Source organism: Cervus elaphus, chromosome 12, assembly GCF_910594005.1.
Source record: "Cervus elaphus chromosome 12, mCerEla1.1, whole genome shotgun sequence".
Taxonomy (NCBI): Eukaryota; Metazoa; Chordata; class Mammalia; order Artiodactyla; family Cervidae; genus Cervus; species Cervus elaphus.
The window spans coordinates 96,121,905-96,137,095 of record NC_057826.1 but is presented as its reverse complement, the minus strand read 5'-3'; the positions used below and the strand labels follow the sequence as shown (position 1 = coordinate 96,137,095).

Here is a 15,191-nt window from a genome sequence, read left to right as displayed (position 1 = left end):
TATAACCCACCCCAACTCCCCTCCAGTCAGTCCTCTACCATCCCAAAGAACCTTTTAAAATACATTAAGGATGAGCATTGGATCACTTTTGAAAAATTTCTGGACTTAACCAATTTGGCATTTGCTCTTTGTAGATGAGAATCCAAACCAAAATCAGTTGCTATGTTCTGTTGCAAACACTCCTATGTTCAACTGCCGTGTTTTTTCTCAGTACTACTTACCCACTTTTCTAGCTGCCTCGCCAGTCTGTGTTCTAGGTTCTTATTCTGTGTCTTGAGCTGAAAAAACCAGGAAGGGAGGATACACCAGATCCCTTACCAGTCTTCCAGGCAGTACAGCTGCTCAGAGAGCTGAGACCTCCAGTAAACAGCCCTTCTCCTTGCTAAGTGGGAAAAGGCCTGTCCTAACCCCGGGCAGTACTGGTCACTTCCCTGTCCACTCTTTAAAAACAAGGTCATCCTACAAAGCTGAAGTCATCAAAACAGAAATATAGATCAATGGAACAGGATAGAAGGCCCAGAAATAAACCCACACCCCTGTGGTCAGTTAATCTATGACAAAGGAAGCAAGACTTTACAATGGAGAAAAGACAGACTCTTCAGTAAGTGGTGCCAGGAAACTGGACAGCTCCATGTGAAAGAACGAAATGATAATATTCTTTAATGAGATTTACAAAGAGCTCATATGGCTCTATATCAAAAACGAACAATCAAACCAAAAAAATGAGCCAAAGACCTAAATAGATATTTCTCCATAGAAGACATACAGATGGCCAAAATAAACATGAAAAGACACTTGACATCACTAAGTATTAGAGAAATGGAAATCAAAACTACAATGAGGTGTCATCTCACACCAGTCAGAATGGCCATCATCAAAGAGTCTACAAACAATACATGCTAGAGAGAGTGTGCAGAAAAGGAAACCCTTCTACACTGTTGATGGGAATGTAAATTGGTACAACCCCTATGGAGAGCAGTATGGAAGTTCCTTTCAAAACTAAAAACAGAGCTCCATTAGGTCCAGCAATTCCTCTCCTGGTTTTGTATCCAAAGAAAACCATGATTCGAAAGGATATGTGCACCCAGTGTTCATTGTTTACAATTGCCAAGATGTGGAAGCAACCTCAGTGTTCAGCAACAAATGAATGGCTAAAGAAAACGTGGTACATATATACAATGGGATATTACTCAGCCATAAAAAAGAATGAAATAATGCCATTTGCAGCACTATGGATGGACCTGGAGATTATCATACTAATTAAAGTAAATCAGACAAAGACAAACATCATATGATATTGCTTATATGCAGAATCTAAAAAAAAATGATACAAATGAACTTATTTACAAAACAGGAACACACAAAATGAATTTACGGCGATCAGGGAGAAAGGGTGGATGAGGGCAGATAGACTGGGAATTCAGGATTGTCAGGTACACACAGCTGTATTTCAAATAAATAACCAGCCAGGGCCTACTGTGTAGCACGGGAAATTCTGTTCAATGTTCTATAACAAATGGGAAAATAATTTGAAAAATAATGGATCCTTGTATGGGTATAACTGAATCACTTTGTTGTGCACATGTAACTAACACATTATTGTTAATCAACTATACTCCAAATCAGAGAAGGCAATGGCACCCCACTCCAGTACTCTTGCCTGGAAAATCCAATGGACAGAGGAGCCTGGTAGGCTGCAGTCCATGGGGTCACACAGAGTCAGACACGACTGAGCGACTTCACTTTCACTTTTCACTTTCATGCATTGGAGAAAGAAATGGCAACCCACTCCAGTGTTCTTGCCTGGAGAATCCCAGGGATGAGGGAGCCTGGTGGGCTGCCATCTATGGGGTTGCACAGAGTCGGACACAACTGAAGTGACTTAGCAGCAGCAGCAGCCAAATAAAAATTAAACAAAAGCTGGGTCCTCCAACCTGAGCAATTTACACTATATTCAGTTTCTTACCTTTACAAAGGATGTCAATGCCAGATGGAAGAGCCTTCTGAACAGACTCCTACCTCTGTGAGGAAGAGAAATGTGTTTGCGTAAGAGTGAGGATCCAAGCACTAACTGGAGCACCTTTTCACTTCACTGTGGGTGGTGGTGATGTCACTTACATGCACTGCAGGTGTTCGGCATCCCATGCTTCAGTCATTTTTCTGTTGGTTGCAGACTGTTCCCTGTGCAGAGTCTAATGAATATCCAAAGGAAGTCACAACTAAAAGCAGTCTTAAGATACCAGCCATTTTCTTAAAGTGGGTTCTAGCAATACAGTTTCACTCAAAAAGAAAGCATTTCAGCACTAAGGAAAAGGATTCACCATCAGCCACCAAGGCTGATGCTTTCTCTACTAAAGCAGAAAAACACACATGCCTACTTGGGCCATAGTTTTGGTAAATTATAATACTCTCTCTGATTATAATTCTAAGCTCTGAAAAGTACTGACAATAATTCTCTTTAACCTTTTCATGTTAGAGAAAACTCAAGTTCTACAAGGTTAGCTAACCTCCTTGACCTGATTTGGTTGGTCCAAAGTCAAAGACTTAAAATCTGTTTCTGAAGCCCAACTCATCATTCTGTCTTTCCCCACGACACTGCCTTAAAAAAAAAAAAAAAAAAAAAAAACACTTTTTATTTCATATTGCGGTATAGCCGATCAGCAACGTTATGATAATTTCAGGTGGACCAAAGGGACTCAGCCATACATACACATTGTATATGTGTCCGTATACATGTATCCATTCTGCCACAACCCTGCCTCCAGTTCAGGCTGTCACATGACACTGAGCAGAGTTCCCTGTGCTATATAGTTGGCCCTTGTTGGTTATCCACTTTAAATATTAATGTGTACGTGTCCATCCCACACTCCCTAACTATTCATTCCCCCAGTCTTTTCCCCTGACAACCATAAGTGTGTTCTCTAAAGTCTTTGAGTCTGTTTTATAAATAAGTTCATTTGTATCATGTGTTTTTAGTTCACGTATAAGGGATGTCATACGATACTTCCACTTACCTGTCTGACTTATTTCACTCAGAATGACAAGCTCTAGGCCCACCCATGGTGCTGCAAATGATATTATTTCACCTTTAAAAAGTTGTCTTCCTCCACCCAGTCCCCCTTTAGCCTGCAGTTCTCCTTGTGAGACATCCTTTGTCTACCATTCAAAAGAATTAAATGGATCAACCGCAGAATAAGTAGCTTATAACAAGCACAGTTGAAAGCTCTGGGTCATCAGTTCTTGTCTTACGAACAAGAAAGAGGACTTGCAGGGGTTTTTAAAGACGAATCAAGAAAGTAAGTGATTGAAGTCTCACTGGGAAGTATTCACACTTTCCATCAGCCGCAATAAGTTTTGGCAGTGTCACTGACATCCTTTGGGTTTGTCCTGTCCATGTGAAACACAGTGTATTTAAATTACCAACAAAATCTTGACAACATAGACTCTGTCAGTTGATTAAGATGTGCTAACAAGCATGCCGTTTGCTGAGTCATGCTGGGAGGCTGGATGACTGGGTTTCCTTGTACATTCAGCAGTGGGAACATGCCCTTCCTGTAGAGCTCAGCCAGAAATGCTGAACAAGCTGCAAAGGACAAGGTTAACCTTGGCCTTCTGGCACCTCGCCCTTCTCCGGGGAAATGAAGAACATGGAGAAAGCAATTGCAGTACAAGGTGAAGAAAGCAGTAACTGCTGCTGCTTTTTTTCTTTAAGTGGTGAGTGAAAGGTTCCTCATGGAGGAGGTTAGCCCAAAAAAGAGATCAGTAGCCCCTCTTATTTCAAGGTAAGTGTTCTCAGACAGATATAGGTCCTTTTCAAAAGGCACAGATTCAAGAAAACAATTTTGAGTTACTAAGCAGCGCTAGAGCTTACGGTGATCATCAGGCTGAAGAATAGACCCCCAACCAAGTTGCAAAGGATTCTGCTCTGGAACTGATCACCAGCTGTGTTTGTTTGTTTTCCTAACAGGTGAAAAATGCAGCTGCCAATGTACTCAGGGAAACATGGCTAATTTACAAAAATACAAAGCTAGTAAAAAAGATAGATCATGCAAAAGTCAGAAAACATCAACGGAAATTCTTGCAAGCTATTCATCAGTAAGTACCATTCTTCACTTTCATTCTGCATTGGTATCTCTGGGTTTTAATTCTTGTACCTGCTTATTCTTCTTTCATGAGGGAAGGAAAAAGAGAACATTATCATGTTTGTTCCCAGAAGACATTATTTGGCATTTTAATAATTCCATAAATTTTCTTAGAATTTCATTTGTCAGTTCATTTTATGATGAAAAATCATTTATTATTGGGAGAATAGCCACATAATATATTAATTAAAGTGTCTATTCAGTTTCTTTTTTTTTAATAAAAGGAATAATTTCAGTTAAAATCTTAATTTTACATTTATTTATTCATATAGTTTGCTCTAAGATGTTTAGTTTGTATCTAGTACAAAATTTTGAAAGAAATTTAACATTTTATGATCTACTTGGATTTTTTTTAATATACTGCCAAACATCTTTATATGAAGGTAGTACATGCAGTTGATTTAATACTTGAATTTTTAAATTAGTTTTTAATCAGGATTTGGGGGATTTTCTATATGCTATATGTTCATTATTGATTTTAGAGTTCCTATAGGCCTTGCACTCTTTCGTCTTTATTCAGACTTTATCCAAGCCACAGTTACTCAATTTGTTTAAGTCATTCATACCATTTTATTGTTATACCATCATAGGCTTTAAACCAAACATCTCTATCTAGTAAGTTTCCATGATAATTTGAAAGCACCAGGTCTTTCTCCCCCCAGGCTGGCAGCATCATTACCGTAAGTACATCATGTGGGTGTCAGCTGTGATGTCATGCAGCCTTGCTCTTAATGCCATTTCTATATGGAGAAGGGCAGACGCATCACATTGATGGGTCAGAAAACTGACTTTTCTCATGCAACCTACCAGGGTAATCATGGAAAGGTAGGTAAATACTAGGTGTCCAGATTAGAGAGTGAGATGTGTTTTCTCAGAGCTAATTAGCACAGCCGACAGGAAGTTCTGAGGTTGAAGTTTTCATTTTACTTATTTAGGTAATTCATGTATATATTACACTTACATTCTGTGGAAAATCACCAATCATTCATCTTCTACCTTTTCACCTGCCCATCCACTGCCCTTTTTAAAGAGGTAACACTGAAAATGTGGAATGTGTCTATATTTATAGACATACATGTATGTCTATAGAAATTTCTCCCTTCCCTAATGAAAATAAAATCCAAGAACCCAAGCTCTAAAATAGGAGGTTCTGCACACGCAGCCGAGTAGCTGGTCTTCACTGCCGTCTTAGCGATCCACATATATGCTTTCCTCACTGCCACCAGCACCAGAGTGACACTATTTCTGCTTCAGCTCTGTGACTTGACTGGACACACACAACTATGCATTTTCCGCATTACAAAGAAAAGAATGTTAAGAAAGTACTCTTTCCAAGTCTGGGGAAGAGTAAAAGTGAAAGAGAGGAACATTGTATGAGACCCAGCTCACGAGCCGGAGCTTGCTTCCTAGAGTCATAGCTGCCTTTAAAGCTAGGTACCACACCTGGACTGCTTACCTCCACATCTTGATTTCTTGAGGCTTAGACCTAAGAGAGTAGGTCCCCTGAGCGATGCTAAGCTTTCACCTCCCCCTCAAGAGTCACCTGGTAAACTTTCCTTAGAGTGATCGTTCCTACATGCCCCCCGAAACCAAACAACACAGTAACCTCAGCATTCATACAAAAGGTGCCCATGGTATATTGCGGAGAATTCTTTCTTTGTACTTGAACGTTTCGATGCTAACCTATTTTGTTCGGATCTATTAAAAAGAAAACGTACCTTTGTGGTTGTGAGACGATGTAGTGTCCTGGCTGAAAGGATGAGAGGTGATGTGGAATTGAGCCCATGGGTCAGTCTTTGGGTTCAGCAATCACACATCCCATTTCCTCTGGGATTATGTTAGTATCCCTTCCTGCTAGTGTACTGTGTCTTCAGTATATAATGAAATGTGACACTTGCCTTTGATGGCATTGATAAACTTTCATAGAACTGAAACAAATAAACGCTTTGACAGTTTTCCTCATAATTCTAAAGTCATGTATAAATGGTGGTTATTTATATATTTATATAAGTTTGTCATAGACCTCTTAAGCTCAGAATACATTCACACTCAAAACTTTGGGGAACAACTTAGGGATATTCATTGTAAAATTTTTTCAACTTTGCTGTAGGTTTGAAAATTTCTATAATAAAAAGGCAAAAAAAATATTTGGGGAAACTAAGTATAAAAGCTGTTCCTAACCAATTGGTGTATTGCAACAAGATGTGCTGACCTGAGGTGAAGGGGTTCATGGTGTAGGTGTCGTGTGTCTTTCAGCATGCTGCCTTTGGGCAGAGGAAGCCACACGTGATTCTTCTGCTTCTTTCAGACATTTCTCATTGTTTCTTCTGTAGCTGTGTGTACTTCTAAAGCAAATGAGCTTCAAGCAACTCAAAGATAAATTGTTTTGTAAACTAGTCTTGGGACTAAGGGGTTTCCTTTGAGGTGGGAGGGTCCTTACAACTTTGTGAAAAGTAGATGGGCTGGGTGGGGCTAGATTATTCTAATTATGCATAATTACCTTTCATTTGAACTTAGTGAGTGAAGTCATAAAGGAAAGCACATAGGGCTCGATTCCTACGGGCATGGCCTTTACTGCCTTCACTGCCCAGCCTCGTCCATCAGTAGCGGGGGAAACCGGATCTTGCCAGTTGAGGGAAAATGTACCCATTCATTTACTAGAGCTCTCCTGGCCTCTGCTCTCCTCTGATTTGTCCTGAGAGCTTTGCAGGAGCTCTATGCCCTCTACCAGCCTCCTCTGTCTCAGCTGTCCTTCTCTTTCCCAAGCCTCACGGCCTCTATCCCAGACACAGGACTTTCTAGTCTCCGATGGATGCCTAACTCTGCAGGCCTGTGTCCTCTTTTTAGGACCCTGTCTGTCTTTGGAGATCGTCACTTAGTGCATGAAGCATTCTGTTCCTGTAACTTTTACCACTTTCTCTGGTATCAACTTTACAGCTTCTCATTCTTAAGTCTCAGTTAGAGACTCATCAGTTAACATGCACTTATCTCAAAGTCACGAAATCCAATAATTTCTATAACAGAGAGTGTTAGATTACCCACCTTTCAGAAAACAAGGCTTCCCAATAGCCCCGACTTGGAAAAGAAGTACCCCCTCCAAAAAAAGTGTAATCCTGTTGTTTAGAGTAGTATCCATTTAACTATATCCTATTCACACTAGGCAAAAACATCTCCTATTTTACTTGAATGTCACGTTTCAAAGAGGCCAAGATAACTTGATCCAAGTTCTTCCTTCCGAGCTCTAGTTCTGGAGGAAGCTATATGCTTTCAGGTGGGGGAGTACAGTAGCAATGCAGAAGGGTGATGACATAACGGAATAGTGTTTCTCTCTGATCAATATGCCCAAACCCTGCAGAATCTTAACAGGACCTTCCAGCTAACGAATCGAGCCCCCTGTGCACACTGAACACCACTCTGTGTTATTTTGTTCCAGAATATTTTACAGTTTCTTTTCTTTTGTTTTGTCTTTTTATTTCAACAAAATGAAACATAGAGCGCGGAAGTAAGTTGTGTGAGCCGCTCCTTTCAGCATTCGCAGAATTTCCTACCGGCTGCATGCATCCAAGCGGACCCTTTATTGTGAATTCTAGTAGTCTGATTGCTGCTGTGGAAATGTGTTCCGAAATCATGATATTTTCCTGTGATAAGTGAAGTTCACAAGGAAGAAATCAACATATGTTTCTTATTCTTCTTTTTGTGTGGGGGGAGAAATAAAATGCACACCTGCATGTTACCTTTTATTCTGGCAGCTGCAGCTTACATAGGCTTTTTGTACCAATTCTGCTTTACAGGCAGTCTAAGTGGCAACATGGCAAGATGATTTAAGTTCAAGCCTACTCTACATCAGCTTTCCAGATTAGCAGAAAATGAAATGGGCAAAATTCTACTGTCAGAGGCATACTAGAGTTAGCCAAGAGAAGTATGTTGTGTGGAAGGGGGAAGACCCGCCTCAGCCAGGGGCCCAGCACCGGCCCTGCTAGCAGGCTGGCAGAGCTCAGAACTGTGCTGTCCTGACCCGATGCTGGAGACCTCTCATCCGGTGGCCCCAAACTTCGAGTCATTCATGTGCCAACTCTGCTATGACTGCCCTAAATCTGAAAAGAAAGCTTGATATAAATCCCTGTCATAAATGGATTTAAAAATATGTCACTCCCAGCAAGGAGAGAGAGAGAACAGTAAATTAGTTGACAACTAAGCCACTGGTATTGAACTCAAGCCATAAGCTGTTGCCTGCAGAGAGCTCTGAGCTGAGATTCTGCTCCCTCTTAAAAAAAAAAAAAAAAAAGCGGGAAGAGCAGGTGTTAGGAGATAAAAACAGGATAGGACTAGCCCGGGAGATTTTTCTTATAATAATTCAAGAATTGGAAGAGAATTAAAGGGAATAACTCTCTCTCCATCTGTTTTAGTGTTCTTTAATGTCTTGCTTGAGTATCACTTAGTCATCTAGAACACCTCCGTTGGTATAAATCCAGCCTTTCAGAAAGCAAATCCCAATCTAACCCTCTTCTTTTCACACACAAAGAAACTGAATGTCAGGTTAGGGCCGAGAAGCATAGAGTCCTTGTCTGACACTGTTATTTTCTCTAACACATTTCTCGAGAATGACCCACACCTGTTTAAAGTTGGTTTGCTTGTGTTTGGGGTTTTTTTTTTCACTCTTTTTAAAAGGCACACATCAAGAACTGCAACCCTTTTCAGTACTTAGAGAAACATTTCTCAACAACATATTAGATTTAAATATGTGTTTGTAAATTTCTTTTAGACTAAAACATATTCCATTACTATAATAGCATAAAAAGGAGCCAGTTAAATTAGTTCCAAGTCTAATAAAGAAACACATAGTCACAATCACAAGATCTGACCTTAACCTGTTTGAGATTGGTAAAGATTGTGTTGGAAGCAGGTGTCACTTAAACGCTCACTGGCAGGAGGAGCTGTCTTTTCACTATGGACAGATTTGGTGGCATATTGAAGATCCATATTTCGGAAAAAAATCACTGAGCATTGTGAACATGTGTTACAGAAATCTCCCTGGCAGTAAAATCTTGCCCTGTGAATTTTTGTATCCCTTCTAGCCAATTACCTTTCATTTAAATTGGGAAATAATCAAGAATACATTCTCCAGCATTAACACTATACTTTGTAAAATGACTTGTCACCAGAGTAATAAGGTTAGCATGGGTTTTCACGAAGTAGCTCAGAGAGACCTGCTTCTCTTGGAGCATAGCTTTGAATTGTTGACTTAAAGAGCAATAGACTGCCTTTCTCTGGTTGGAAAATCTTAATTTCTTGCTAGGTAATGAGCACTGAATAAATATTTGTTGAAATATTATTGTCACTAAGTTACAGCATAGTAGGTACTCATTCAGAATTTTTTTTAGAAAAAAGGTTTTATGACTGTCAATCAGATATACTCAATGTTATTTAAAAGTTTCTAAAAGTAACTTTACGAGTAGAAGAGAGACCATCTGTCAGACACTCTAATTGTCCTGTGACTTTTATCTACAATAAAAAATGAAGGGAAATTCTCCCAAGGAAATGGTCTGGCTTCCCTTCAAATTCAGTGGCAGTGTAAAAGTCAAGTGAAATAAATACAATGAAGAATAAGAGAATTATGTGTTTTGAGTTATCTTGCTGCTGGTTGAATAAAAGTTTTCTTGTTGCTAATGAGAATCTCACTTATCACTGTGTTTCATCAGGTTCAAATACCTAACCCAATCCATTTCAGACTAAACAGGGCTAACACCTGTATCTAGTCACGTAGACATAGGAAGGTGCTCCTGCGCCAACACTGATAAGATTCCAGTTGCTTTGCATATTTCTTCCTATGTCTATTTGTCACGATACTGGGGCTTTAAGGAATGTTTTGGCTTTTCTCATATGGTTAAATCCTTATGAGCCTTTCTCAATTCAACTTTGACTCCCTGGTAAACAGTTGTCCTAAGGACACCTTATCTCTTAGTCTCTCTCTCCCTTCCTTTTTGCGGTGTTGGGGAAGCATGCTTCTCATTGTACCAGATACATAACCAATTGGGACTTTACCCCCAAATACTCAAGGCATTATCCATGCAGTTATTTGCTCTTGTCAATTTTGTGCATGCTCTTTGGAAGGCTTATGATAGTCGCAGAAAAGAAAAAAAAAAAAAAACTTTCTGACTTCAGATTCTGTCTTTTAGATTAAGAAGTGTAAAAATGGAGCAGAGGAAACTGAACGACCAAGCAAACACCTTGGTGGACCTGGCAAAGGTGAGCTGGGGTCTCAGCCCTCGTATTCGCACCTGTTGGAACTAATCACGCACAGAAACCAGTAACACTTCAGGAGGCGGCCACCCAAAGTTATTTAACCAGTCAAACCAACAGACCATACTGACATGACAGCCCAACTTAGAAGAATTCTTCTAAAACTCTTGCTTAATGTGTACTTTCCCTCTACACATGTTCAGCCCCATTCTAAAAGCTTTCCTGCTTGCAGAGATTTGGAAGTTCAGTTAGAAATATAAATGTAAATATATGAGATGAAATATAAATATAAATATGTGAGACAATACCTTTGGGATGCTTATATGTGACTTAGTCTCATCCCTATGAGGGCAGAATCAGGTCTTGGGTTTTACTATGAGGTTCAAGGCTAAATGGGCTTCCCTTCTGGCTCAGCTGGTAAAGAATCCGCCTGCAATGTGAGAGATCTGGGTTCGATCTCTGGGTTGGGACGATCCCCTGGAGAAGGAAAAGGCTACCCATTCCAGTATTCTGGCCTGGAGAATTCCATGGACTGTGTAGACCATGGGGTTGCAAACAGTCAGACAAGACTGAGTGACTTTCACTTTCAAGGCTAAATAGAACTCAGTAATAAATTTTTTTTTACCTATTTTAAACAACAGGCTTTCTGTCCTGTTCCATTGATCTATACGTCTTCACACTACTTTCTTAAAGTACATTAATAGTCCCCAATTCTTATATCATGATTAGATGTTTTATCTGGTTTATTTTGGTTGTTCCTCTCAAGTGAACTACACTTCAAAATATGAATATTTTTCAACAATGACAACATTCCTTTCAATGTTCTAAATTTTAAATGAGGCATTAGAACAGCATTTATGTATGTGTTGGGCCTGTTAACATGAATGCTTTGAAAGAGGCAGTTCTCAGTCAGACCTGTGTTCTGCTGTTTGTTTGCTGTAACAATTATGTCCTTTACAAGGCCCCATTATATTCTTCAAAAATTATACCTATTTGTCCTAGTCCCATTAATTAAATTCATTTTAGTGTATATCAGTAATACATACTGTATAAATATGTTGGAGTGGAATATTTGATATCTTATAAATAGAAGCAAAGTATTTAGTGACTTATCCCACCGAGTAAAATTTACGTGTATTCATGGCAAATAGATGGGGAAACTATAAAAGTGTCAGACTTTATTTTGGAGGGCTCCAAAATCACTGTAGATGGTGACTGCAGCCATGAAATTAAAAGACACTTACTCCTTGACAGGAAAGTTATGACCAACCTAGACAGCATATTAAAACAAAGACATTACTTTGCCAACAAAGGTCCATCTAGTTAAGGCTATGGTTTTTCCAGTAGTCATGTATGGATGTGAGAGTTGGACTATAAAGAAAGCTGAGCGCTGAAGTATTGATGCTTTTAAACTGTGGTGTTGGAGAAGCCTCTTGAGAGTCCCTTGGACTGCAAGGAGATCCAACCAGTCCATCCTAACGAAGATCAGGCCTGGGTGTTCATTGGAAGGACTGATGTTGAAGCTGAAACTCCATTACTTTGGCCACCTGATGCGAAGAACTGACTCATTTGAAAAGACCCTGAGGCTAGGAAAGATTGAAGGCAGGAGGAGAAGGGGATGACAGAGGATGAGATGGTTGGATGGCATCACCAACTCAGTGGACATGAGTTTGGGTAAACTCTGGGAGTTGGTGATGGACAGGGAGGCCTGGCGTGCTGCAGTCCATGGGGTCGCAAAGAGTCGGACACAACTGGGCAACTGAACTGAAGTGAACCCCTAGGAGATCATGTATAGTTCATTTAAGCTGGGCAGCACATATATATGAGGCCTGAAGATGTGCTCAACTAATACTTACACCCGTGGTTCTCACTGGGACACACTGTGAACAAAGAAGGAGCAGGTTCTTATTATCGCTCCTAGATTGAGTGATAAAAGAAATTGGGTATTTTTATGAAAAAATAAAAGAGGTCACTTGAAAATAATATATATAATATATATCATTTCACTATAATATATGCTATTATACATAATAAATATACTCTTGAAGTAAAATTATCTGTGAGGCAAGATGCTGTGTCTTTCAGTTACTTCTTTAGTGCCATGCTTATTATTATTGCAGGACTGTCCACGACGTAAAGAGTTTAGTATTTACTGAATGAATAATCTCACATAGAGTTAATGAACTGTCTTCCTGGCCAAACCCAGGAAGGTTTGCCTGTGTTCTGAACAGCAACTTCCTTATTCAGTAAGTTCATCTATCATCCCTAAGAGGTTGTTAAGCAGGATAAGAGCACGTATTATAGAGGGAAATATGATAGGAGAGCAGGCTTAGCCATAAAGGTCTGAGGCTTGGGAAAGGCTGCAGTGGGCCAAGGTTAACGTCTCCAGCTTTCCTTTCTGTATCAGCCTCTTCCCTGTCTGGTTATGAGCTGGTCAGCACTGAAGTCCTCTTTCCCTGTCTCTTGTCTCCTATTTCCAGAACTATAACTGGGAGTCAGTTATGAATACCCTCTGATCAGGACAACCAGTTGGAAAATTCACTAGGACACCGAAAACATTTCCATATTTCAAACCACCTAGTTCTAATTAAGCCATAGCTAACAAGGTAGATTGGTAACGTTAGTGTCTCCTCTAACTTTTATTCTCTTGCTCGTTATCTGTAAAAATTCTATTTGACCCAAAGAGAGCCTATAATTTGGAACATAAGGCAGCAAAAAGATATTAAGGTATTTTTAATTGCTTTAAGTTACTAAATTACTCGATCAAATCAGTTTGCCCTAAACTTCATTCATATTCCAGTCAAAATGTCTGCTATATCCCAATACCATCTGCACTATTATGTATTTTTCTTTAAAATTGGCTTGTTTTTAACAATCAGCCTTGCCCTAATTAGTATTACATGTTACAAAATGAATTTGACCTGCTAGCTTTTCTAACAGCCCTTAAAGTATATACATAAATATAAAATCAAAGCATGTTTGTCTCTCCGCACACCACTTAAAATCCTTGGACAATACCACCAGCAATACCTGCAAACCATTTTCTGCAACTGGATCACATTAATTCCTAAGATCTTACTGTTCTAAGTCCTGGCATTGAACAGACACACTGAATTTGTTTGGCCAGGTCACGTGTTCAGTTAGCTGACACCCCTGTTGCACTCCAAGTTGCTAAGAGGAGACCAGCCCTGAACCTCTGATAGCTGGCTAGTCTGCTTCCAGGGCAAGTGTAATTAAACCTTCATTCTCTGTCTCTCTGTTCTTCTCAATCCTGTTTTCTAGACTCAGAACATCATGTATGACATGATTTCCGACTTAAATGAAAGAAGTGAAGACTTTGAGAAGAGGATCGTTACCCTGGAAACGAAGTTAGAGACTTTGATCGGTAGCATCCACGCCCTGCCTGGGCTCATAAGCCAAACCATCAGGCAGCAGCAGAGAGACTTCCTCGAGGCTCAGATGGAGAACTATGACAAGCACGTCCCCTATGATGCTGAGCGGTCCCGGTCCTCGTCCAGGAGGCGGCGGTCCTCCTCTACAGCGCCACCAACTTCATCAGAGAGTAGCTAGAAGAGAATCAGTTAACCACAAAATAAGACTTTTTGCCATCATATGGTCAATATTTTAGCTTTTATTGTAAAGCCCCTATGGTTCTAATCAGCGTTATCCGGGTTCTGATGTCAGAATCCTGGGAACCTGAACACTAAGTTTTAGGCCAAAATGAGTGAAAACTCTTTTTTTTTTCTTTCAGATGCACAGGGAATGCACCTATTATTGCTATATAGATTGTTCCTCCTGTAATTTCACTAACTTTTTATTCATGCACTTCAAACAGACTTTACTACTACATTATATGATATATAATAAAAAAAAGTTAATTTCTGCACATATTTGGTCACTTGACATTTCTAAAAGCTTACTTTTCACATTATTTTCAAGGTAAAATGACTGATTATCATCTAATGCACTTTGATCATTTTTATTTCCAAAAGTATGGCCAGTCAACAGAAGTCTTTCAATTACTCCATACCTCGTCACTAAGATTTTCTCTCATTATGAAATATTATAGTCAAAACTGTTTGACCCGGCCAGCTTACCATTCTTTGAGTTCACATCTCATTTCTATTTAAGTTTGTTTCCAGCTTATATGGAAAGTGAGACTGTTACATCAAAATCTATAATATGAACTAGGGACACTGATGCTATCAAGAATTATTTTATTCCTAGTTTACCAGCAAATTTGCTTGAAGAAAGTATCAGGGTACATCACTGTCTATGAGTTAATGGTGCAGAATTTTAGATGTAAACTACTTATTTCATCTTTCTCCATGGATTTATTATGAGAGGCCCAAGATTCACTCTGCTTGGATTATACACATACATGTTCATATACACGTGTGGTTGCATAGCTCCCAATAGCATAATTAGCATAAATGAGCATAACTCTAGCAAATGGTCGGTCTGTACTCTTGGTCTGTGGGTACTGGGAAGTGAGTGGCATCTGCTAAATTTCAAAAGTTTTAGCACGCTTGTTTCACGGCTGTTAAGATCAGTTTCTGTGAAAAGGAACTCCATATTTATTGGTGCAAATACATCTCTTTCCAGAATTACTCTAAAAGTGCAGTGGGTTTGGAAAAACCACCTTTGAGGTAATAGCAGTTTGGATTTCCCTAACATGGTAGTCTCTAGAGTCTGGGAAGAGCTGGCAGGGGTAACATGATAAAAATAAGACTTCATTTGGACAGCTCTGAAACCAACCCCCTTGGGGTGGCTTACACCTAAAAAAGACTCCTTCATTTTCAGAGAAAT

The 15,191-nt window shown here is 39.6% G+C and overlaps 1 protein-coding gene across 4 annotated transcripts in view; it reads left to right on the top strand.

Annotated features, from left to right (window-relative positions):
• Window positions 1-14,272, top strand: part of KCNN2 (potassium calcium-activated channel subfamily N member 2) — a 477,213-nt gene extending 462,941 nt beyond the window's left edge. For 3 of the 4 annotated variants that reach the window (XM_043920758.1, XM_043920759.1, XM_043920760.1), the window contains 4 exons: window positions 3,968-4,095; window positions 7,636-7,644; window positions 10,319-10,388; window positions 13,665-14,272. In XM_043920758.1, the coding sequence (XP_043776693.1) occupies window positions 3,968-4,095; window positions 7,636-7,644; window positions 10,319-10,388; window positions 13,665-13,952 (495 nt within the window). In that variant the 3' untranslated portion in view covers window positions 13,953-14,272. The remainder of the gene's footprint in view (window positions 1-3,967; window positions 4,096-7,635; window positions 7,645-10,318; window positions 10,389-13,664) is intronic. The other variant, XM_043920761.1, reaches the window with a different exon arrangement.
• The last annotated feature ends 919 nt before the right edge of the window (window positions 14,273-15,191 follow it).